This window comes from Sparus aurata, chromosome 8 (assembly GCF_900880675.1).
Source record: "Sparus aurata chromosome 8, fSpaAur1.1, whole genome shotgun sequence".
Lineage (NCBI taxonomy): Eukaryota > Metazoa > Chordata > Actinopteri > Spariformes > Sparidae > Sparus > Sparus aurata.
This window is the reverse complement of record NC_044194.1, coordinates 26,327,962-26,354,067: the sequence shown is the minus strand read 5'-3', so window position 1 is coordinate 26,354,067 and position 26,106 is coordinate 26,327,962. Positions and strand designations below refer to the sequence as shown.

At 39.6% G+C, this 26,106-nt stretch overlaps 1 protein-coding gene and 1 long non-coding RNA gene across 5 annotated transcripts in view; one reads left to right on the top strand and one right to left on the bottom strand.

Moving 5' to 3' along the window:
- nup93 (nucleoporin 93) overlaps nucleotides 1-26,106 on the bottom strand; it is a 42,316-nt gene that overhangs the window by 13,866 nt on the left and 2,344 nt on the right. For 2 of the 3 annotated variants that reach the window (XR_003984883.1, XM_030425610.1), the window contains exons 3-21: nucleotides 25,463-25,580; nucleotides 13,849-13,911; nucleotides 11,862-11,990; nucleotides 10,836-10,910; nucleotides 9,817-9,909; nucleotides 9,518-9,657; nucleotides 9,215-9,347; nucleotides 8,411-8,568; nucleotides 8,108-8,273; nucleotides 7,825-7,918; nucleotides 3,605-3,796; nucleotides 3,382-3,508; nucleotides 3,178-3,250; nucleotides 2,875-2,919; nucleotides 1,393-1,509; nucleotides 1,157-1,275; nucleotides 937-1,054; nucleotides 656-739; nucleotides 411-539 (exon numbers count right to left, since the gene is read on the bottom strand). Coding sequence is in view for 2 of the 3 variants with exons in the window: in XM_030425610.1 (XP_030281470.1) it covers nucleotides 411-539; nucleotides 656-739; nucleotides 937-1,054; nucleotides 1,157-1,275; nucleotides 1,393-1,509; nucleotides 2,875-2,919; nucleotides 3,178-3,250; nucleotides 3,382-3,508; nucleotides 3,605-3,796; nucleotides 7,825-7,918; nucleotides 8,108-8,273; nucleotides 8,411-8,568; nucleotides 9,215-9,347; nucleotides 9,518-9,657; nucleotides 9,817-9,909; nucleotides 10,836-10,910; nucleotides 11,862-11,990; nucleotides 13,849-13,911; nucleotides 25,463-25,580 (2,173 nt within the window). In the remaining variant the exon portion in view is untranslated. Of the gene's footprint in view, nucleotides 1-410; nucleotides 540-655; nucleotides 740-936; nucleotides 1,055-1,156; nucleotides 1,276-1,392; nucleotides 1,510-2,874; nucleotides 2,920-3,177; nucleotides 3,251-3,381; nucleotides 3,509-3,604; nucleotides 3,797-7,824; nucleotides 7,919-8,107; nucleotides 8,274-8,410; nucleotides 8,569-9,214; nucleotides 9,348-9,517; nucleotides 9,658-9,816; nucleotides 9,910-10,835; nucleotides 10,911-11,861; nucleotides 11,991-13,848; nucleotides 13,912-18,818; nucleotides 19,152-25,462; nucleotides 25,581-26,106 lie in introns of those variants that run through there. The other variant, XM_030425611.1, reaches the window with a different exon arrangement.
- On the top strand, nucleotides 19,996-23,349 carry LOC115586504 (uncharacterized). 2 transcript variants are annotated; one of them, XR_003984885.1, is made up of 2 exons: nucleotides 19,996-20,565; nucleotides 20,718-23,349. It is a non-coding gene; the product is annotated as an uncharacterized LOC115586504 (long non-coding RNA). The 2 variants fall into 2 exon arrangements; XR_003984886.1 differs by having other exon boundaries at nucleotides 20,000-20,399.

Genomic DNA, 26,106 nt, shown 5'->3' with positions numbered 1-26,106 from the left:
TTTTAATATTCTTAATTAAATAAAATCAAACAACTACAACTGAACTGTAATAATACCAATAAACCTATTTATACCAGAGCCTGAGCAATACTTAAGCATATTTGATTTTATGATTTAAGCATATACATATATCCGTGACCTGTATGTTTGCCTTTAAGTAACAAAAAATTGCACTGAATAATGTAAATAAATGTGTCACATTACATGTTTTCACCTCCATATTACACTGAAAAGCTGTCAGCACTCTGTACATATTATGCATACAATTCTTGAATAACCATACTGAAGTGATCTTTATCAAAAAATGTTGTGTGTACCGATCAATATCGGTATCAGCCTTGACATTCCAGTATCTCTCTTGCTATAAATCACTTTCAGTTCGACCCCCTCTGCTCAAATTTTCTTCTCACCATGTCTCTGTCTTCTATGGTCCTCTGCGGTCGTCCTGGTGTCCCTGCTGGTGCCCCTTTCAGACGTTTGTGCTGGGTGAACAGGATGTTCATGGTGGCCAACAGCACTTCAGATAGGTTGTGGCGCACCTGTGAATACAGAGGAGATTTACTACATCTACACTTTTAGAAAGATTTCAAGAATAACACCTCATTCACTGAGAGAGTGTGAAAGCCCCCTCTGAGTGTTCAGATCTTAATCTCACCTCATCACTGAAGTTCCTGAAAGCAGCCACTCTCTCCTCCACGCTGTCCTGACTAAGAGGAAGAAGCTTCAAACGCTCCATCACCTGATAGAGAAACACAGAGGGACGACATTAACAGAGGAGCTTCACTCCAAAAAAAGTAATTGTATTTTCACAAAATATGACTTTCTATAGAGCTATTCATGATGAGTCAAGGACATTTAAATTACTGCAGTACACGTACAACACTGCGGAACAATTTCACACATCACTCCTGTCTGTATTATCAGAGCTGTACTCACATCGTAGGCTCTGTCAACGTGACCTGCATGATACTCATCAAAGAATGTTGTCAGGTCTAACAGCAGGTAGAAAGTACTATCGACTGACTTCTCTCCGGCTATGCCCTGAGAGCGATACCTGCAGTGGAAAAAGGAAATGATTCGGTTTAAAGCATTTATATGATGCTTGTGATTAGATTTTAAACTGTGTGTGTGTGTTTGTGTGTCTTTGTGCCCTTACCTCTCAGCAATAGCCACTGCAGTGTTTTTTAGCCTCTCCTTGTTGGACTGAGGAGCGCTGGCCTGGGCAATGACTGGACTTAAAAGCCTGTTCATCAACTCCAACACCTTATCTGGATTCTACAGAGACAAATAGAAGAGAGAGAGAAGAGACAGAGACAGTTAGAAAACTGAATACCAACCGCTTTGCACCAATACTATAAGGCAATAAATGCATGTAATGAAAAGTCTTCTCACCTTGGCCAGCTCATAGAGTTTGACTGCCTCCTCAAACAAGCCTTTGTTCTCTGCTTCAAGAGCCACTTTACTTATGATAGCTCTGGTGTCCCCGGCAAACTTGTCTATGACTCCAGGCTAAAGGTAGGAGGAAGAGAGGAGATCAGCGTGAGGCTTAGAATAAAGCAGTTGTGATGGTAGAGCAAAGGGTGACTATCAAAACGTGAGCAATGTCAAACGATGTGAGGAACCCTGGTTTAAGATCCCAGGTTTGATTTCAGCTGAAGATGCAATCCCTGTCACTGCCTCCCCATGTTTCCTATCTGTATCTCTACTGTCAAGTATCACATAAGAGACACCTGAGCCCTCATAATCAATGAAAATGAATGTGCTGAATATAAGGCCTGAGCAATTAGACATCACTTTGATGTCTAGTAATGGTGGTAGAAGTTCTGCATTAGCAAAGCAGTAATAATATGTACCTTAAGGCACCAAAGGCCACCAAAAAACACCAATTAAAACAAACAAAGAAGTAGCACTGCTACATTTAATCTTACATAAAGTGGCAGAATGGCCTGTTTGATTTTTTTTAGCTAATCAGAATCTGCCAGGAGCTGGCCTAAATTGCTCTTGCTTGATAACAGACTCTTTTCAAAAATGTCTCTTATCAGGTGATTTTGCAATTATGCTTTATTCTCTACTTAAAACTTTCATTCTCACAGACCCATCACAGCGCAGAGACCTGTATTATCAATATTCTTCTGATTCTGACCAAATGTGAATGCTGGTATTGTAAAACTGGGTTGGACTTCCCAGTCAGGTTCTAATTACTTTGAAGTCTGAACTACATGCCCATTGGTAAAAGCACACAGAAATGTCTCCTGTACAATATATTTCTTGTAGGAAATGTCACAGCTGAGATGACAGCTAACTGCTGGGTGTAATGTAGTGTTGCACATAACAATCTTGTACTGTAATTTGTAATCCCCTCAAATAGTCAGTATGTAAAGCAAGATAATCCTCGAATGCAATATACTAATTAAATACGTCATTAGCTCAGTAGTTAATAAAGTGCAGTGCAACCCACAGTCGGATTCTGACAACCCAGTTAACACAGTGGGTGGGATGAAACATTCAGTGATGAGAATGTGAGGGGGAGAAAAGACCCTCAAACATCACATCGTTCAGAGTGCTGCAGGCACTGTGAAAAATGTCAAGAAACTTTGGAAGCAAAGGCAACAATGAAAAAGAGTAAAGAGCTTTTTGATAGATGACAGTGGAACAATGTCAAAACATGTAGAAGATGTTTCTGTCCTTGTCTGACTGACTGAAACTCCCACATAGAGCAAAAAAAATGAGTGACGGAGGAAAAATGTAAAGCAGAGAAAGAAGAAGAAGAGAGAGGCATGGCAAGAGAGCAGGTGAGACGCGAAAAGCATGTAACAGAAACACAACAACCACAGCGGAGATAAGAGGGGGAGATCAAAGAAAAAATCTTCCCACCTTCCTACTGCCGTCCTTCTCTAATCTCCCCAGAAGCATGTCGAACTGGAAAAGAGACAAACACACGATCCTCAAAAAACATGTTAAGGATACACTGTAACAGCAGTGGAGTAGGTACACCGGTATTATAGAATGCCATGCAAACCAAGAGGACAGCCCTAAAATATTTCCTTCATTATGAAATCATCATATTCAGTTTTATGTTTCTTTGTGGTGATGTATAACTACATTGTATTATACAAAGAACTCTGTTAAAAGACACTGAACCTGTATTGTATTTCTGGATAAACGTGGGTCACTCACCTCTCGACTCTCAATAACCAGTTCACTGACACAACGCATGAACATGTTTTCTCCTTGGCTGTCTTTCTCATTGCTGCATTACAAAACAAACAGTGTTAAAACAGACGCATGATGGTGAACATCCCTAAATGAATAATAGATGAATCTGAATCATGACATTTCTCACACGTACTCCAATCTGTATTACCGTTTTAATGTACTTACCGTAGGAAGTAGAAGTACTGCAGGGCTTCCCGCGGGTCAGTGGACTCAAACTTGCGAGTGTACAACATGAGCAGACGGATAAAGTTAAGACGACGCACCATGGGAGGATCACCGGGCTCCTGACTCACTACAGAGAACAGATGAAGACATTTTGTTACACTAAATCTTTTTTTTTTTTTCTTTATAAGTGTCTGCATTAAACCCCAAAAATGATTAGACTTACAGAGTTGAGCGCTTTGACCAGACGACTTCAGCAACAGCCGTAGCTCGAACAGGACCAACGCCACGTGCACAGCATGACTTCGAAGTCTCTCGACACGAAACAGGAAAGCCACCGCTGCCTCAAACTGAGCTGTCAGGAACAACACCTGGAAATACAGGAAGGGCTGCTGACTCGCAGAGAAGTGGGACTCTCCTGTTGGGAAGAGAGGGAGAGAGGGTGTTGGTTAACAATGTCTTAATTCCCTTAATTAAAGTTTTGAACTATTTTTATATAACTTAAAGGTCCCTTATTATGCTAATTATGCTGAACTAAATTTAATAATAATAATAGTAGCGATGTTTAGACTTGCACAATATTTATATATTACCTAGGCTTGGTTTCTCTAATTAAAAAAGGACGTGGAAATCTCACTCTCAACAATACGAGACCTTTAAACCTGCATGTAATGTCAAGAGGAAAGAAGTTACACCTCTAGTGTCAGATGTGTACCCACACATTTCACTCGTGAGAGTCATTTGAGATTCTGATGTCCCATCTTGATCCTCTTTGACTACCAGTTTAAACATTTATCATGTTCTTTTGAATAATTGAGAAACTGAAATGGCAGTTTTAAATGCAACTGTCAGAAAGTAACTAACCACAGCACTCCCCTTCTTTGGATGAAAGAGAAAGCAAATAGTTTGATTAGTCACAGGGAAAAAAATAACTGATACTGAAAATTTTGATTTCTGCATTCAACTCTTTCTTTACTTAGTGCAGCCAAAACTGCAAATACAACTTTCATTTTGAAACAAACTTGGTAATCACTTCTGTTAATATTCAACACTTTGACTAAAGGATAGCTCACAACTCTTTTAACAGAGACAGTGGAGGGGTGACAGGTAATAAGGCGTGGGGGAGAACGGCTGACTTTCGAGAAGAGTCATCAGCTGGACTCAAACTTGGGACAGTGCATTAACATTATCAGCATCTTACAATGCTACGGCACAAAGGACAGTCCCACAGAAAGAAATATTTTTACACTGAACCATCATCAAGCTCTAATGTCTGTGTGAAACACTAATATATTGACTTACAATTCCACCATACATATACCTATACAGTCTTTATTTCAGTGTAACTTTAGATTTAAACGGTGTTGATTCAGGTTTTACTTTAGTAGAAATACATCTGTACAGAATCAAATAAACAAATAACAACTGCCAGGTCCTCCTAAATTGATTAACAAATCATATGGCAGCAGGCAAATATTCAAATATTAGAGTGACAGAGCAGATAAACTGAGACAGTAAACTAAAATACTAAAACATCCTGAAAAAAATCTATGAAAATTAAAACAACAACAACTCGCTTAAAGTGTTATTGTCATATTAACACTGAACAGCATATTAGACACACAGTACTACTGTACTCCCTGGGTTGTGGTTTTGTAATAAAACTCGTTTAAAATGGCCCTACACACCCACATGGCGTTTTCAGTGTACTAATGTAATTTCTCTCTCCATCAAAGTCACAAAACAAAGTTCAAAGGAGGGCGAGAGAGAGACAGCGAGGAGGAAGCTGTCAATCAAGCGCAGTCTGTACACAATACACAACCCTGAGCTGATGCCTAATTAAGAAAAATAACTGAAATCACCTGTGTGGGTGTTGGACTATCTGACAGTTACTATAGAAACCCTTCTTATGTCATTATGGAATTTATTTTTTCATTTATTACACTGTAACCGCCAGTTTAACTCTGGGCCTTGAGCTGCCATGTCAACGTTTGACAGTTGCTATGTAACCTAATATTCAACAATTTGAAAAAATGTTGTCAAGTGCAGGTACTTAGTCATCAAGTTTACTTTTTAATTATATTCCTTAATCCTCTTGCTGGCTGCAAGTTTGAAGAGTAGAACAGAGTGGACCATGTCAGCCATTTTATAGCCTTATCTCAGACTTACAGCACTTTAGTTCAAAAAGCGTAAGCGCATGCGAGATGAATAGAGAGGGAGCGAGCGATGAAGAGAAGAAAAAGGACGAAGGAGGAGAGATAAGAGTGTGGGTGTGAGGGATGAGGGCTGCAGCAGAGTGTGCAAACAAGAAATGAGCAAGAACAAAATGCACATGCAATGAGACAAATCAGTGGGAGGAAAGAGGAAAAACAGCGGTGCAGGTGTAAGGAAGAAGAGGATAACAGGAGAGGACAGAGATGCAGCCAGCAAGGGCAGAGAAACAGAGAACAGACGAGGCCGGCGAGCGCTGGCAGTGTGTGAGGGAAATGAAGAGAGGGGCTTTACGTCCCGCTGTGAAGCAAGATGGAGGACAACAAGGAACACTTTGCCAGAGAACTGAGGGAGCAGAGTGGCATGGAGAAAACAGAATGAGGCTTCAGGCTGTACTTCCCACCAAGCAGAGGGAGTGGGAAATAGGAGAGGGTGAGGACTACTGAGAGAGGAAAGGAGTTCAGTCTTATCTGAGTGGAGCAGGATCGGCCCGTGGAGAAGGCAGCACCCAGGGGAGCAAACTGCACTTTGCCTAATGCCCTTACACTCCCCTCTTTTCTGTATCAAGTGGCGTGTGGTTGTTTGAGAGTTTTTTTTTATTCATTTTAAAGCAGGTTTGGAGGGTGGAAATCAAAGTCACAGTCTGATGGATGATGGCCTCAATTGTGTTGTCTATGATTTAGAGGGCTGCTACGACATATTTCTTCTAATGTGGCGGGAGATGTTTTTGGTAAATTTTGAAAATGCAGTGATAAACACAGTGTGCAGAAGTAAAAAAGTCAGTGCAGGATTTGAACCTCTTGCTCAAAGGATTTTTCTTTTGTAAAACTCTATGTCCAACACCAGAAATACCTTCAAGAGGAGACTATTCAAAAGTAACATTCTTGTTCCCTCTTGTAATTTGACTGCTTTGACCTAGTTTGTTTCAAGCATGCTGAACTCATTTTTATTCATTCTCTGTTACTAGAGTTTAAGCTGCAGCTGTGGCATTTTACTTTATTGAAGGTATTTGATAAGGTCATTGGAGACGATGTTGGAAGCGTTATCCAATTTTCTGCAGAGGCAGCAGGTGACAGTCTGTTGTTACACTTCCAAGCAAATCAACTCTCTTGGCAGAATCATTAAGGCAAAAGGAGAGATGCTGTGCTGCTTTTATACAGAGTTAATAATCAATTTATAAACAAATTCTGGCTCAATTTTCAAGAACCTTTGTTCTTAACTTCTATGACAATGTGTCATGAATGTGCTAGTGCTTTTGGATGGCTTACTGAACGTAGATCATTTTGCAGAAGCTCATGAGTAATGTAGTGCTTGAAGCTGTTCACTGCTGTGAAGGCAGAAAAGTGATCACAGCAGGTTTCTATAGTAGTTGAATTATTCTTGAGACTTGTCTATTGAGGATAATTGAGATTATCATCCAATGTAAACTTCAGTCAGAAAATGACCTTCAGATGCTGAATGCTCCTTTATCAAAATGTTCAAAAGGAGGCTTATCATACATCTTTTACCCGCAGCCTCCTTTGTGTCCAACATTTTACACTATTGGCAATATCAAGAGAACAACAGTTTTGTATTGATATTGATGGCATAGTTAAACAGACAACAAGTTTATAGTGTACAGCTGAAAATGTCTAACATTGGGAATATGTAAAAAGTTTAAATATAGAAGAAGAAGTAAGAAAACAGGATGCAAGCAAATCAGGTTATGAGCCGCGATGTGGCTGGTCTACATGAAAAACAGTTTCTCTGTCACTGTCCATAAAAAAATCTGAGTTTTAGTTGCATTCTGTAAATTATGGCAGAGGGCCAACTGATGCTACAGCAATTCCTAGCCGATGTTACATAACAAAGATTCCAAGCAGTGAGGTATTAAAATTGTAAATTAGAGCAAGAGTGAGCCCTGGTTTCAAAGATCGAGGTGGTAAAACTGATATCAAGAAATAAAAAGCTTAAGCAGTGCAGTGTTAAAATATACTTAATTTGTAAGAGTACTGGTAGACTTATGCCATAAAAACAACCAGAAGGTCAGAGGTTTTTATAAGAAAAAAGCTAATAAAAACTAAGAGTCACACTGCTCTCATTCGCAAACAATGTACAGATATGGTCATAGTCATATTGCAGTCAATAGCTCATGAGACAGTGAGCCAAATCTTGACCAAAGAAAGTCTGTTCCAAAGGGTTTGCACATAGCCCAACAGCTTTTCAAGTATGACGGAGGAAAGGTTAGTTTCATACCATAGTCCTCCAGCAGCTGTTTCTGTAGCTGTGGAAGGGTCAGTCTGTCCTGAGGAGAGCTGCTGCCGTCATCATCAAAACACACCTGGTTCAACTGCAGGGACAAAACACAGCGCGCACAACACAACAACCAAGTTGGTTCGAATCAAGACTGCGCTATAAAAACAACATAAGACGATTAATGTCATGTGCAAATCCACAGATTAGCTTTAATCAGTGTGCTACTGCTTTCGATTCACAAAATAAAGCAAAAAGAAAAACAGCAAAATGAAGCAGTGTGTACCTTAAGCCAGAGATAGTCTTCAGTCTTGTCTGCCACCTCTCCATGGTTATCACTGATGTCACATTTCCCGATCAGGCAGTAGACGGCTCTCTTGTAGGGGTCGGCACTGTTCCGCAGCACTCTGCGGTAGTGGAGGCGAAGCTTGTTCTCTGAAGTAGGAGAAAGGCTGCAGTGCAGGGATCAACACCGACGGAGGGAGGAAGGAGAAAAGAGAAAGCTTACAATACAGTTTTAAGTTCCTTCACCTATGTAGTCTCAACATGCATCTCAACATATAGCTGAGCTGAGCTGAGGCGGTCTCACCGTCTGTCAGGGCTGTTCATGTACTCCTGAAACCAGGTCTTGAAGTCTCCCAGCTGATGTTGCACCCTGTTCACAACCTGCATGGCTGCATTCAAATCTCCACAACGCAGACAGTAGTAGATCACCGCCCAAACTGGGTGTCCCTCTATCTCACCATCCTGTACCACATAGACATTTATTACAGTGGTGACTATCTTTCATGTCTTAGTTTTCAGCATGAATTTTAAATAAAAATTCTGTCCACATAGTGTGCTCTCGGCTGTGCGTGACCAGGATTATGATGTCGGTTACACACTTACACAATTACTGGCCTCAACAGGGGTTCAGCAAGAAAATGCAATATCATAATATACCTTAAAAAACCCTGCCATTCAATCTGACTTTTCCAGCAGCTGTCAGTTATGGTGATTAAAAAACGGTGCTACAGACTGCTGCTGATTTCTGCGCTTCGCCCACTGTAATGTTCTCTGTATTCTGTGTACACGTGTCTGTTGATAACACAATGATCAGCCTATAAACAAGCCCTGAGCAGAGTTTTCTTAGATTAAGGGAGAGGAAAATATTGTCTTTGACCTGAACATAACTAAAACTTTTTCTAATAAACTCATCATGTTACAGTCCCCGGTAGCAAATATCATTGAGCTGGATATGAATGTAGATTATGATACCGATACTTGGCAACCTAGGCCATGTTCACAATCTGACAACTTTTAGCTTTCTATTGGCAGGTTTATCAAAAATGAAATGAAAGACATTCTGTAAACATGTCATATGAAAAGCATTCAAAATGTGTGTGGGTATTACCTGCATGCCAGGCAGAGGCCCTGGTAGTTTAATGTTGAGGAAGCTGCGGACTAGTTGGTACGTTCCAGGCACTCCTCCTAGTTGGGCCTGATGGAGGTTCCCAAAAACTGTCACCATGGTGTAGTTTTTATAACTGGGAGCGAGGTGATGAACAAACACATATGCAAATTGAGTCATCATGCTGCAGTTTGGCTTGCATTTAGAGAGCATGTCCACTGCTCACTTAGGTACACTGAAAGTTTACCCCATCCACAAACAGGGCTGACCACGGTACTTGACAAAAACAAAAACAAGCAGAATCACCTGTTCTCAAGGAAGCTGAGCGCCTGGCGCACAAAGGCCATTTGCATTTCAACAGAGGTGCGACTTTTGAGAGTGTCTTTAGCTGGAACGAGCAACACATCTGTCATCTGCTTCACCATCAGCCACATTTCCGAAACATTCTGGATAGGAGAGGGAAGATGACAGCCAGTTACATTAAGCCACGTACACAGAAAACCGAATCAGACTAGCTGTTGAAGTAAAACCAACCTATATGTTTGCAGAGGACAAAATAAATAAATGAGAATAGCAGAAGTAAAAAAAACTTCTGTTGTTCTTACCTTGTCATCCAGGGTTTCTGCTACAGAAGCACATAAGTCTCCTAGATTGGGCTGAATGTGACCATTTACTATCTTCTCATTGAAAATGTAGATCTGGAGGAGGTGAGAAAAGGTGAGAAAGACAAAAAAGAAAAAACATTAAAGTTCATAAGCTCCCCAAATTGTCAAATGCTCAATTTCCTACGGGTGAAAGTGAATGTTTATAAGGAGCTGAACTCTGCCTACATCTCCATCCTCAGTTTTAAAAGTAGAATAAATTGCTATGACCATCGAGTGAAGTGGTTCACAACAAAAAACAAGAAAAAAAGAATCAAAATGTTCAAAAGGTCATCAAAGAGAATTACAAAAACTAGACAAATGACGCCGCACGCAATGTGTCGACACATGGTCTGAGGAAAAAAAGCCACGTTTGAAGTACTGCGTCATGTAGCAGATCAGAGACTCACACACAGACAAAGGGAAGGTCAGACAGGATGAGGAGGGATAGTAGAGAGACATAGGGGCACAGTGAGAGAGAGAATTACCCAGAACACCCCTCTACCACCCAATCAATCAATATGTTTGATCTGCCACTTCCTGCCTTGCTGTGACCCCATTTCAACTGAATGATCTGAACACGGGCATCACAAACAGCATCTGTCTTCAACTAACTTTAACTAGGGTCAAATCAAGAGGTTTTCTTTAGATTAACTGTAACTATCAACAAAAAAAAGTGACGAAAAATAGTACAGATATGTTTGCAGTAATTGAGAAAACAGTAAAATACAACTGGCAAATGCACCAATATCAGATTTCAGAACTACATGTCAGACTGGTAGAGAAAAGAAAATGACACAGAGACAAATGGGCTGAACAATATTTTATTGTTAGATAGATAGATAGATAGAATTACTTTAATGATCCCAGACAGGGAAATTATTTAAAAGATATAAAAGATATACATTAAAAACAAATGTATCTGTGCGCCATTAGCTGGAGTTTCTATGTACATCAAAATGATTAGACTGGTGGTGACTCACCTGTCGTCCATAGGCCACCTCCACACTGTCCAATGCACTTCTTCCTGGAGCTGTCACCTCACTCACAAAGCTGGGCTACAATAAAGAAAGGGGACTTAATAAATACAGTGCATAGAAGAAGCAACTTCTAATGGGAACAGAAACAACAGGCACACCAATCGTGTGTATATGAACTTGTCAATTGTCTCCAAACTGACATGATAAATAAGCATATTCAATGAATCTTCTTTTTTCAAACTGAATATTTCAGACCCAGAGAGAAGGACAACCTGTCCACAGTGTTCAAATGCCTGTTGCCCAATGCATGCTGGGACAGGCTCCCACAGGATGAAAGTCTTTCCTTTACTCAGGAGAAGATAAAAATAGTACCTATGAGTCTTAGATGAAACAGCTATTCTGGTTAGTTTAGAAGTAGACGGCCACGAGTAAAGTGTCAGAAAAATCTGCTTGAGAGATTTGAGTCTTGCTTTTATGTAGACATATTGAGTCCAAGAAGTTAAAATATCTTACAATATAGATATTTGTGTGTGTTTGTGTGACCAAATTAAGTCGAGAAGAAATGATGCTGTTGCTGAACTCTTTAATATCAATACATGAATCTATTCTACAGTCCACAAGTTGAGTTCAATATTATTTGTTAAATTCACTATGCTGTAGGCAAACAGACAAGGATGTAGGCTTGTAAACCAGTAAAAAAAAAAAAAAAGATTAGACATTGCACAAACTGTCGTACTGCTGTCTAACAGTAGTAGTAAAACATGAGGAGGACTTGAGCAGGGCTAAATCCACGAGGTGAATTGTACCACTTCAAATTAGCCCACGTACTTATATAACACACTCCCAACAACGTGTATTATATCAATATCTAGCATTAAACCACAATATATCCAAAAAACAAGTATACACAAAATTAGCTTTCCTGTAAAGTAAAAAACATGTTGTCTAATGTATCTAGACAACTGATACAGTTTGTCTTTTATCGATAAAAACACATTTTTTTCTTAGGTTATCTCTGTTTACCCATACCTCCACATCTTGACTGAAGTCCAGGGCGTCCTCTCCTGCTCCGAGTAGCGTATGCAAAACTCTCTGCTTCACCTGCTCCCACTGGACCAGCATGGACTCACGGTGGTACTCTTCAGCCAACAGGAACGTCTGAAACATAAAAGTGGAAACTGGTACGTAATTATACTTAGCATATAACAGCACATAGATTAGGACATCCTTTACATTTTGCATTTTTAAATATAGCATGCTAACAACTCACGACAGACTAGGAATGATATTTTAGATGTACTGCCTTGATGACAGCAGCAGGTTCGACTCTGAAGACACAGTGCCTCACATGCTGGATGTTACTAGATGTACTTTCTATTGTTTTGGGAGGTACTGAAATGTCCCTTTTAAATCTCAACAAGTTGAAGTTATATGTGTAAATGCTACCAAGGTATCAACTTGATCTATGTGTCCCAAACATTTTCTCTTGCATCTGGAGAACAAGATTTGTAGGCCAGGACATCTCTGCATCACTACAGAGTTCAGTATTATGCTGTCATGTCACACATTTATCAAAACATTTTTTAAAAATGCAGTTTCGGTGTTTGGATATAGCAACAGGCCAAACTGCGATGATTATATTTCAAATTCGGCTCTTCAGCATGCATAAACTTTAAAGTACATTATGTAAATTGGCCTTACCTAGGACACACATGCAAACACCGGATTTAGCAGCAGAACCCTGTCAAGATTGTACTGCTCCGCCAGGACACAGTGCAGTCTATTTTAACTCTCCACAGAGACTTAAAGTGAGATAATGGGAACGTGAGATAATTAAATCTTCCAATCTCCAGCTCAGGGAGATAGAAATGTAGACTAGAGGCAAAACTAGAGCTATGACTGACTTGGTTAACTTGGTCAGTGCCAGAATGTCAAAGCTTTTACATTTAACATTTCTGAGTTGCATCGTTGCAACTGAATAACAACTATGATAGATTCGAGACATTTCTGCACAGTAATAAGTCCCAAAGATAGATTTGAGTTCATATTTGAAACGGTGTCTCCACTACATGTATTATATATATGTATATATATTATATATGTATATATATATTTTGTCTACCAGAGAGTTGAAATGGTTTATTCTTTAAACCGTAAAATGTTAAGCTCAGGACATATCTCTTCACCACCATTCTTAAACAATCACATTAATGGGATTTTTATCAACAGTGTTTGAATGTTATGAATTTATCACATAAATAAATACATTTGTGTGTCTCTCTCAGTATCAGCATCTGCCTTAAATGTCCAGAATTGACAATGGTAAACAAGCTTTAAATCTAAATGAGATCATACTCATGTCAAGTGATGGCTGTGAGACCGAAGAGCTCAGACTAAATGTAATTTAACAGCCCAATAGCACAATTTCATGTGATTTCAAAAGTATAGCAGTCAGATAGGAATCTAAAGAACATCTCCAACATCCACTTTCTTTTTAATCTTTAGTGCATTTGAGTTTTTTCCACCCTTGCACACAAGTCCCTTTTTCTCTCTCTCAGGGAGCAGAGAGAGATAATGGGACCGGCAGCTAATTAAACGCAGGGCCTATTAGCTGTGCACATCAGGGAAGCCATTTCAAAACCATTCCCTAAAGGTTCATACCAGAAGGACTTTTAGATCACAGCAAGCAGAAATTAAGAAAAAAAGGTTTTTAAGTGTTCCTGTGTTGTGATGGGCTTATGCTCATACACTGTGCAGTGCTGAAACTCCTCTGATTCTGTAAAAGTAAAAATTAGGCAAACAAAGAAGCACTACCACTGTCTGTGATTATGGAGTTCAACGAATAACTGCATCTTGCCCTTTTAAAAAGAATGAAAATTATGAAAATATTACTGCTGTGCAAGTTTTGAATGCCTGTCTAAATCTAGGGGTGCCTTTGTACTGGTTTGGTACGTTGTCTGTTATCTGTAGTTCTTTCTAGACCCGAGAAGCAATCAGACGCTGGACAGATACTGACCCTGCGGCGAGACTCCTCAATGGCTGACAGGAGGGCGTTGTCCCTCTCGTTCTTCAAGAAGCCCTGTGGACAGGGATGAGACAGACGGACAAGAGACAGAGGGAGAGGATGAGACACAGAGAGAAAAACAAGAACAGAAAGCAGGAGATATTAGCTCAAAATAAAAGCTAAAAACAAAATGAGGCAGAGATTAACTGTATGCAGAGAGTTCTCGGAGGACAGGTTTAGCAGCCACACCATCATTTCCTCTATAGGAGATGGTGGCTGCTTCTCAATTTTCCATAAATTATGCCCTTCCTAGACATGTGAAATCCCATGCACCGTCAGGATTAGTCAAACCTATAGTCGCTGTTTCATACAGACATATAGGCAGGCCAGAGGGGTGACCATGATTTTCATGCGCCATTTTGAGAAGCAGTCAGCCTAGCCTCCATTTTGGTCTCATCTCAAGATGGCTGCCTGTGCATACATACATACATCCCCCTCCTCTGACCCATCCTATGAAAGTGGTAATTATTCCTACTCAACTTACAGTAAAACTACTTATGTTATACATGAGATCCGAGCTATGAAATGAGTAAGTGGTGCTTATGTAACAGCTGGAGTGTGCAGGAGAGAACACGACAGCACGCTTCAGAAGGAAAGTGAGTGAACGCAGACGTGCATAGGAGACAGACATCTTGAGGAAAAATCAAAATGGCAGCTACGCTGTAGTCACTTTGGTCCTGTCCTCTTATAGCAAACACAAAAGCGCTACAGTGTCATACAATCTTTCTACACAAACTGTTCGATCCACCTTTTTTTAAAATTGATCATCAAGACCACAACATGTGAAACAAAACTGCCAAGTAGCTATTACAATTTTTAAGAGAGCTTGTATATGTTTTAATGACTTATTTAGTTTTATCAATAGGACTGCAACTAATGACTACAGTAATTATTAAATGATCTGCTCACTCTTTCTCAATGAATCAAATAAAGACAATGTGACTTGTCAAAAATGAGCTTGCTTTTTCTGACCAACATGGTAAAATAATAGTTTATCAGTTAACGATGATAAATGATAAAAATGGTCATTTCCTCAATATCATCTTATAATTTAATAATATTTCTGAGTCAGCTAAACACATATATATGTTAACAACTGAAAACCAAAAAAAACCTGATGGCACATTGAGTCCTTGACTATAAAAAAACATTAGAAAAATGTTACTTTAAGTCAGTATATTCGTTAGCTGTTGGAAAAACGAAATTTACTATAAATTATTTAAAAGATCATATCATAATCTCTCACATGGGTTAATGTCACGACTTCTACAACAGCTGTTATGACATATTGCAAAACTGAAAAGAATAACTGAACATGTAGAAAGAAATTTCACTATCTACAATAGCTTCGATCTTTAACTGCTTTTTTGACTTGACTTGAAAAATATATCTGCTTCTTGTTATTCAAAAAAACCCTAGAGATAAGCTTCTAAAATTCTATACAACAGGCCTTCTAAAACTGACATCATAGTCTCTTTAGTTACTGAAAAGTTGTCCCCCCCCATCAAGTAATAGCATTTTAGTTAACTGATGTCATTCTGGCAGCATCTGTCTTCATCAGAGTTCATTCTGCTCTTGGCTTCTCTACTCCTCCCATCTCTCCTCTCTCATCTCCTCTGTCTTTTGTCCCTGTTGCTGCACCTGCACACTCTCCTTCCTTACTTTCTGAGCTCTGCCTGTCTCGGCATTCATTGTCTCTCCTGACAAATAAGAGCAAATTGGAAGCTCAAAGGTTAATTATGAAAATTAATAAGAATATCGATACCAAAACACAACTGAGTAACTGATCATTTACACTGCATTGGAAACTAAATGGTAAAGACTATCTGTGATCTGTCTGTGCCAATTAAACTGGTCTTTGTCTATTATCATATCAATATGAAGCTACGAGATGTTCTTAAACTGGATCACCAACTGAAGCTGATGCAATGATCAGGCTTTTACAGATGCTGATCTAAAAACCTTGGTGCTTTCCAAGGAAAAAAAGTTTTGCAATAGCAGCACCGATGAGCAGAACCTTAAGCATGATGTTTTCTGCCATGTTTTAATTCACTTGAATCCTCACATGAATAGACAAGCTGGCGAGCAATGTGTTTGCAATTCTGTCTTCATAAAATGTGATTTGATGATTTTCTATCTCAGCAATGACTTGTCTATTGTGACAAGAAGTCAAAGTATAGTAGCCTGGATGTGACATACAAAAAAGAACTACCAACTCTGATATTTCACAGTGGAAAATAGGCTTGCGGTGTATTCTGCTGCTGCAGGTGTGTGGCTTTACGTAGAGATCAATTGAAGGTTGATCTGATCTCATACCGCACTGTACTGTGTGTTTTTCTTAAAATTTCCAGCTGCAGCAAAACCTGTTTCTATCATGAAAAACTTCTTGTCTGAACACAACGTTAGTTTATTTAGGAACTGCTGACATCATGGCAGGAATCAGAAGTGTCTTAATGTATTTAAGTTTTGCAGTCAGATGGTGTGACATTATCTGGCATTATGAAGGCTCAAACTGAAAGGTCCACTTTGGTCTTGGTAAAATATTTAGTACTATTAGTCAATTTGAATCAATTAAGGATGGAAGTTTCTCTCTCCCACTTTAACCCTCTCATTCAATCCTCATTCCTAGTTTCCCTCAGCCCACTCCCTCCCTCTCTTTTTCTTTCTCCATCTCACTTTTTGTTCCCAGGAGAGGCTGAGAATGGGTCTATATTTAACCACTCTAACCAGAGGAGAGCTCAGGTCAACGCTCACTGGAGAGCTGCACTGGAAAAGGAAGAGAATAGAGTAAAAAAGTTGTAATAGAGGCTTATGGTATATATCTAAGCAAGAGAACATTGCTGATGAATAGTTATTCCAGTAAAGTGGAGGAGAAAAAGATTAGACTTGACCAGATGATACTCTGAAACATGCGCTTTCAACAAAGCATCTAAAGCAATGGTGGCACATTGGATAACGCCAGATAACTCTGCTAGGCAGTCGGCTCAGCATTTTTGCTTCAAATGAAGTCCAACAGTCGTCAAAGATTTTTCATTGCTGTCATTTTGTTGCCTGTTGCCAGCTGCACTTGTACTGCCAACAGCTTTGCCGATACAACATTTTTTGTGCCAAATGTAAATTGACAAGTAAGCCAACAGCTGTGGCCAAAATTGCCATTTGTCTGAGATTCTGAATGCTCTTTACTTTCACAAGAACTAGCCTTTTTGCCTCAAAATGTTTATTACATTTTGCTAAAATCAACAAAATAATCTTTGTCGCTGATATTATTTATAAATCATATACATTGTTTTGTCTTTTTTGTCTGTTACATACCCTTGTCTTAAATGTGGAATGAGAAGTAAAACAATGAGGAAGCTAACCCAGTTTTACCAATTCGAAGAACATTTAGAAGCTTTAATCAAAGAAAGGTGCAACATCACTGCCGCTAACGTCACAATTGCTGTGTAATTTGGAGAAGCAATAAACAGCTGATGTTAAGTCTGAGACACTCTGTACCCAGCCCCTCAGACGATGCTTGAATTCCTCCTTGCATTCATAACCGAATGGTAAAAATAAACATAGAATAACGAAAATGCGTCATACTTAAAAGCCATGATGACAAATTCAGACCCACAAAATAGGACATTAAAGCAGAAGGCAAATGTAGCCTTATCACTTTCAACGATGAATTCAGTGCTGGGCAGCAGGTCTATCATTAAAAGATGTACATTTTCCGTTGCCCCACCCCTGTATTGTGTGCACTGTGTAGTATTGTGTCTCCTCTGAGAACTGCAACCTACTGCGAACACCCACAGCTCACTGGCCAGACAGCCCAGAAGCTTCTATAGAAACAGTAACACAGCCATAGACAAGAATTGTATAATTATAGATCAGGAAATACTCTATTACTAATACTTGCGTCGAGAAATAAAGCTAAACTGGTTAAAAGAAGGTAGAACCAAGGGGTATTCTACCTTCAACTGAAAATATAAACAGAAGTTTCAATCTTTGTCTCTCATATCTGCTAAATTGTGCAGATATTGCAAAACATAAGCGTACAGCTGACTACGTCTATAAAATTACACTGCAAGTCATCAAGAAGCATGACCAAATTGTAGGATCTCAGATCAAGCAATTCTTTAGATCTAATGTATTTGGTGAGCGTGTGTGTGTGTCTCTCTCTCTTTGAATACGCATGTTACAAGCACGCACGCATATGCTCATCTGTGCCGGCACACACAGGCCCTTTCTATTAGCCTTGGTCAAGATAGTCACACTGTCTGCACCTGAAAGCAGTCTTACAGTATGTTCGGGGGGATTAGCAAGTCTGATTTTTCACTCTTTCAATCTAGCTTCATGCTTATTACACACACACACACACACACACACACACACACACACACACTATTAGATGTGTTGTAGGGATAGAGGAATTTAAAGGCTAAATAAGGACACAGCAAAAGAGCAGTTAGAGGAGAGATAAAGAGCGAGTGCCTCGTTTGCTGTGCCAGTCATCGTAGATGGAAGAGAGAGAGGCTTCTGTCCTCATTTGCCATGACACAATGAGCGGACCAGTGTATGGTGTGTGTGTGTGTGTGTGTGTGTGTGTGTGTGTGTGTGTGTGTGTGTGTGTGCGAAACCCCACCCTTCACTCCTCCACTTCCTGTATAGCAAGAGTATATATGTAAAGTATTACAGCATATAGATACGTATATGTGAATATATTATATTGAAAGTGATGTTTTCCTCTATTTATTAACAAAAATTCTATTAAGTCACCATCATCATCATCTCCATAGGCGCCATACAGTCACAAGCAACGTAACACAACAAGAGAAGAGATGGAGAGACACAGAGAGGTGACCAAAAAGTGTAGCAGACAAAGCACATGCCTGTCTGTGAGTGTGTGAATGTGTGTGTATTAGTGCAAAGGTAATACTCACTCATGCTGTGCGCCTGTCTGCCTGCTTGGCAGATGGACTGACAGATGAAAAAGACAAGAAAGAGTAAAAAAAAAAATAAAAAAATTCATTTCTTTGTCTGTGCCCAGGTATCTGGGCAGTGACAGCCCAGGACACAGGCATCAGGCATCAGCCCTCTGTCTCTCCTTCCCTCTATATCGCTGTGCCAGGGCAGCTGCAGTGGCCGCCATGCTGGGGCGTGTTCCCTGTGCCCTTTTCGAGCCGGCATGGCGGTGTACTTGCAGCCGTTCCCCGTTCGAAAGCAGGCCAGTGACTCTTGAGCATGAGCCGGAGAACGAAGTGGAAGTGCCACATCAAGACTCATTGGAGGTGGTTTTATTGTCGGAGGGCCGTACCAACTGAGCACTCAGACACAGGGGGGATCCACGAGAAGGAACTATGGATTCATATAGAATATCAGTTCCTAGCATCAGCTGACACACCCCCCCCCTCCCTCAGCAATCATCCTCTCTCTCTCTCTCCCTCCTTCCCTTCATCCCAGCATCTCTGTCGCCCTCCTCCTCCTCCCTCCCTCAGTCAGTCCCACTCATTTTCTTCCTTTTTTTTTTTATCCATCTATGCATCCTTCCTTTCTTCCCTCCCTCTCTCCTCCCTGCCTCAGCTCAATGCAATTATACTAATGGATTTTTTCCCCCTCGGTTGATGGCTTCCGACATCCTGTCTTGAAATGAGGCTAATCATGCTCTTAAGGGTCATGTTTAGTTAATGAAGGGTTTGGGAGGCACATGTGGGTGGGGGGGTGGGGGGGCATTCCTATATGCTGGCTGACTATCACAGTACACACAAAGCAGGCGTGTAAAAACCCACACCTACCACTTCTAGTGTTGTGCACATGGTTCACACTCATTCACACTCAGGCACAAGATCGCTGCATTCATAAGAGCAGGCCAGCACAGACGGGATGAAAATGCATGCACCCACGTGCAGCCAAATCTACGCTAGACACACACATTCATTCATAAGCACACGGAGAGACACTGCATACGCCAGCAATCGATTGCGACTGACACAGATACAGGCGTGCAAGCATAGCATAGGGGGCTGTGTTCGACACACACACACACACACACACACACACACACACACACACACACACACACACACACACACACGTGTGAAGCCATGTCAGTAGTGTTCGTCTATCTCAGCAGATGCTCTGGGCTTAGCCAACTGCATCCGCTCAACGCATGCCATCACTGCTGAGGGATGTGTGTGTGTGTGTGTGTGTGTAAGGAGTTGGGGAGGGCAGAAGCAGAGAGAGGTAGGGGGAAAGAGGATGTAAATGGGAGAGCGAGGAAAAATCAGAGGAAAGAAGGTAAAGTGAAAGAGAAAAGAGGAGTAAGCATGAAGACCAGCTGAAAAAGGATGATGTGAGGAGAGAGAGAGAGAGAGAGAGAGAGAGAGAGCTCTGGCAGAGAAAGACAGTGAAAAGTGATACGAGGACACGGACAGAAAAAATTGCAGCCGGTCGCCATTTTTCTACCAGCACTGCTCTCCGTCTTCCACTTCTACAGTAACATTTTTCCTCTCCATTATTTACATGTGATTGCTACTTTCCTTTCCCTTTTCTCTATATTCTTAATCAGCATGCTCCTTTGTTTAACACTGTAGACATTATTTTATGACAATGAAAAATATTGACCCTGAAGCGCTGACAACCGACTGAATGCGATATATCCCTGATGATTACCAACACACAGAACATACGGTACAATGCAAAAAACGACAGTTCAGTGAACAATGATTTAACCTAATTGTAAAGACATTTAATATGTGGCAACAGCTGTGAGCAATTCTTTACACAGATGTCTTGGTAGCACACCGATTCGTTAAGATACTTGCTTTTTGTTACATTTTCAGATTCCTGCTGGGACCTGATGTACCTCAATCTATACCTCCATTCCCATCCAAGAAGGCAAGTGTACTGCAGATAAGAACCATCTATCAATAACATCCAAATGAAACCCAACCCTATGTGGCGTATTGTCAAAGAATAGTGCCAAAGACAATCAGGAAAATGCCCGTTAACTGTATCAGTATATGCAAAAATACTGACTAGCTGTTGACTATCCATTAACACTACTTTGTAATGTTAATTAGCACAGCATAAATCTGCACATTCATCATATTTACAAAAATCCCATAACATTAAGTCGATGATGTAAAACTACTTTCTGAAGTATTCAATGAAATAAATCATTATGGAAATTACAAATGTTCTGTCTACATTTGTGTAGAAAATCTAAATATCTAAAAGGGTGAAATATCACTGGATCCACGTTTAACTGTACACACAGTAAAACAGGATGAACAACCTAAATTAACAAAGCAAATCCATTGTTAAACTGCCCTCTGGACATGCAGTCAGTACATAACTAGCTACTCCCACGTCCATAAAGCCATAAATCTAGGACTCTTTGTCTATATAACCTTCTATACTAAGATCCCCTCTAATTGCGTTCAGCTATACATACGACACATCATTTACACACCAATCTGCACAGTATGTGTGAGTGTGTGTTCCACACAGAAACCGCAGAGGCACGCCTCAGCTCACTCATGCGTAACACATACACACACACTGACAGCATGTTTGCATTTTCACTGTGCCCTGTCTGTCAACCTCCAGCAGTTCTATGGTCTTGCATAATTTAAATACAAATTCAGTCATTCAAATATATTTATTTAGGTAGTTCAATAATGCTGCTGCATCTTATAAATCTGAGTCCCTGCGGTTCCTTAACAGACATACCCTGGAGCTGCAACATACTGATGTCAAGGCTTTCTGTAGTCCAGTTTAAATGGGGAGACAGTGACACATATGGAGCTCAGGGAAATGCAGCAGCTTCCCTGAACGAGGGAAGGAGAAGGAGATGAGAGCGAGCAAAAAAAGGGTAGAAGGTAAAGACAGGATTCAGATCTTTGTTGAATCGTTACAATGTTAATAAATGTAAAGGATTATGCATTGTTATTTATATGAACATGCCTAATCAATAAATGCTTAAACCACATCAGTAAAGAGTAATTTAATGTTAAAGAGAGTACTGTACTGATTTAGAATTGCATTTCTGTTATATTGTCAGACGCATGATGGACTGATTATTTTTTTTAAAAGCTATAATCGATGCAACAGAGCTGAGATATCATGTTTTTAATTCTGCAATTCGTCTTCCTTGTCGATACCTGGCATCCACAAGAGATTAAGGTGTGTCATGCTAATGGAGGCTTATGTAGCCTCAAGCTGCTAGCCTCAAGCAGAGACGAAGAGCAGGCTGCTGAGGTCTGGTAATATAAACTCACTTTCTAACTCCACAGCTCCATATTTTTTCATTTCTATTATGAATAGTCTTTACCTTCAGAAGTACACACCCCATAATATAAGAAATTGTACAAGGTAGGCATGAACTGATATCACTTCTGAACAAAGGAAAAGTTCAAGAATCTGTACTGCTGCATCTTTGAAGTACAAGGGTTTCATTCAAGACTTCTGGAGAACACTTTTGTAGTTTTCATTGTATCTGGTTACCATCCAACTATCGTTTATCAGTAAGATACAGGAGGTCTATACCCTTGAAAATTGTACATTTAACCACTGGGCCAATGCCTATACAGTGCAATAAATCCTGCAACATGTAAGTTACAAGAGTATGTGTGTTAAAATTATTCCAACAGCGGCTCTTTGACCTAAACATCAACCCTGTATTTTGTTGTTGTTTCCTGATAGCTCAGCACCACTTAACATCTTTCCTCCTCAGTGTACTTGTTGACTTAAAGTGACAGCAACTCTCCCAGCAGGATGCTAAATGGAGATCTGTAGGAGGAATAAAGTGGGTTGCATTGTGTCTCTTTGTTGGTCAGAACTTGTCTTGCTTATTTTTTTGGTGGTCTTACTTTCAACCAGAATTCAACACAAACTACGGGCCTCCTGAGCCTGGTTCATTTTTTGATTCACACCCAATTAGCTTGTGAAGATTAGTCACAGTTTGAGTCAACTGTTTGTATATGATCTTATGATCTTCATTAAAAAAGAATTCCCAGCAGCAAGCTTATTCAAGGACTAGTCACCGCCGTTTTGGCCAGCTTGGTTAAACTCCACTGTTATTTTTTAAGGACATAGTTTGTGATGTCAATTTGAATATTTTTGTTCTTCCATATATGAAGATGAGGTAGATGACAGATAACAAAAATAGAAACAGGTTTTAGTATAATTCAGTCAGCATCACAAGATTTCAACTTTGTCTAAGGTTCAAAGTAGGATAAGGACAAACAATGGATTTTATTAGTGAAATGCAGATGTGCTGAGGATGTTGGAAGCTTTGTTAAGTCATATTATGCATTAAGTCAATGACCCTGTTTGTATCTGAACTACATTCTGGTTCACTAGACAATTTTCTGTGTGTGTAGTTGTAAGCGTGTTTGTGGCTGAATGAAAAAGACAAATAAATAAATTATATTGTATATGGACCTAAAGATAAATGGCAATGCAGTGCTACTTTCTCAGCTGACACGCCTTTTATTCTGACTACCTTCCTGGAATTTGTTTGTTCAGATGGAGCTGTGGTTTGTCTGCGAAACAGCAGAGGAATTTTTCTAATATGTTTGTGCTGTCTTCTTTGAAACCAATAAGGGGAAAGAGCAAGAGCAGAGAGGGAGTGTATGTGTGTGTGTGTGTTCGTGAGAAAGAGAAGCTAAGTGCTCTTCCAGTCATTCAATCAATCAGTCAAACCCACCCAGCCCAGCATACATCCGGCTGACCAAGAAGAATGAGAGAGAGTATCATTTGTTAATGTCAAATAATGGAAGGTGGACAGCAATAGAGGAAGCAAAAAGAGAAATGTATAAATAGATACATAGAATATCAGGAAATATATAAGAAAGAGATAAAGAAGGTATGGGAGATGGCGTTAAGCTGGTGTCACATCTGTGGCCCTATTCTATAAAGGACTCAAGACAGAGTGCTGTATGCTGTACAGACTGTGAACACCTTGAGGCAAATTAATGAGCTGTGACACTGGGCTATGTAAATAAAACTGAATTGACTTCACTTGGCTAAACAGGTCAGAGAAAACAGAGGAAAAAGCTGATTGAAGAGATATTAACGGAGGATTAAGCAGGTTAGAAAAGATGGCTAGAAAGACGGAGAAAGGGATGGATTTTAAACAATTGCAGCAACTTCTCTGAACCAGACAAAAAGATGGGGTAAGTAGAAGCATAGATGGGGTAAAGAAAAGCAGTACCTAGATAGATAGATAGATAGATAGATAGATAGATAGATAGATAGATAGATAGATAGATAGATAGATAGATATTATTTGTAAATTATAAGTGTGACAATGTTGTTGGTTACAGTATAGCATTATAATGCATTAGACTGAAGGTCACCGCTGCTCTGCCAAAAGCATGCAGTCCCTTTTTTTTTTAAATCATTTCTTAAATGCAAGATGCACTATAACCAATTGCAAGAAATGATCATTTGAGGGTCATTTTTTCTGAAGATATACTTGTGCATGTGATAAACTCTTGATAACTGTCTTAATAACTACTAAAGATCACATTAAATGCTACTCCCTAACCCTTCCTGTTCCACAGAGGCTATCGGCTGTTCTGTTCCTGCTCGCTATTATATCAGCCTTCACAAATCCACTATGAGTCGATCTTTAATATAGACCCTTGTTGATTTGTTATCAGGAGGAGCATTGTAAGGGATTATGCAGCCTTGGACAAATTAATAAAGGCTTTAACTATTTTACTAACACAATGTTTAATGAGTATTGCATTTAACTTGAGTAACATTGTTGGAGTCTTGGCAGTTTTGCTAATAGGCATCAGATTCAATGCAGAAAAAACAGAGATATCATCTTTAATTCAATTCTTTCTTATCATATAAAAATAGTGCCCATTTTACCCTCAATGCAACTTGGCTGTCAACAGTTCAGTTAAAGGGTCTGTTATACCAGTGGCAGCTAATATAGCTTCAAGCTACTAACCTGAAGCAGAGATGAGGAATGAGATACAGATGTCAGTTTGGTGTAACTCACTCTAGGGTCAAGAGGGTCACTGTTCATCAGTACATCGTTTAGGACTCTAATAACCATTCTTCATTGTCAGCAGATCAATGACCCTTATTTTTCCATAGGACCAGTTAACTCACTTAGGTGCTTGTGAGTATGTCTATGTCTATGTTACCTCTTGCACCTTCAATGCTGCTAACCCCTTGCGACAAACTTCAAACTTTCTAGATTTATTTCGAGAAATCTTTGCAGCGAACTTTCATCATCCAGATTTTATCAGCAGGGTTTTTATCATCTATAGCTAATTACTGAATGCTGAAATTATTTTACTTTTTTGTTGTTATCTGGTTAATGTATCTTTCTGCAAACTGATATTTACAAAAATGAATGTTAAGCCAAACAAGGTTTTTTAGAGAAAGACTGATCATTTTCAAATTTTATGATATCTGAAGCTATATAAATTGGACTCTTTTTTTGGATTTCACCGAATACATACACTGGTGAGTCTGTATGTGCTGAAACAATCCGTGTAAGCGCCACAAGACTGCAAAACTAGCAGCTAACTGGACTCACAGCTCAGTAGGTCATTCATACCTGTATGTCTGTATCCTTGACCGGCTCCAGCGGCTCAAAAGTGGTGGCAGCACTTAGACTTTCCAACCTCTGAGAAATATGGAAGATGTCTAAACCTCTGGAACCAAGGAGGATTGACCTAAGAGAAAGACAGAGAGAATAAATGAATATAATATACAGACTAAACTGAGACTGAAAATGAACTGTAGTTTTTTTCATCAAGCACTAGAGGGCACAAGAGGCTATGCTACTATTAGTTTTCACTGGTTAAAGATAACATCAAGTAGCCTCCAAACAAATAACACAGGCTTCATTTTGGGCATTTATGACAAAAAATTAACCAATTCAAAAATAAATGTTCGAGATGTATAAAAAAACTCAATTAAAACTTGTTTTACATATTTCCCCAAACAACACTGTCATTTCAATTTAGGGTGGTTGCATTTTACGTTTCATCAACAATTTGGCTGTTTATTGTTCTAAATACAATATTATCTATGTCTGCTTTAAGATTTTAAATATTATCTGTTAAATATGATAAAAAGGGGTGATTTACAGACATGCTCAAAAGAAGCCAGGAGAGCCATCACCAGGTGTAACAAATATTTGTGTTTTTGAGGGTTAGAAAAGGGGTTACTTATTCAGGAAAGCATTGTTTCAGCTGG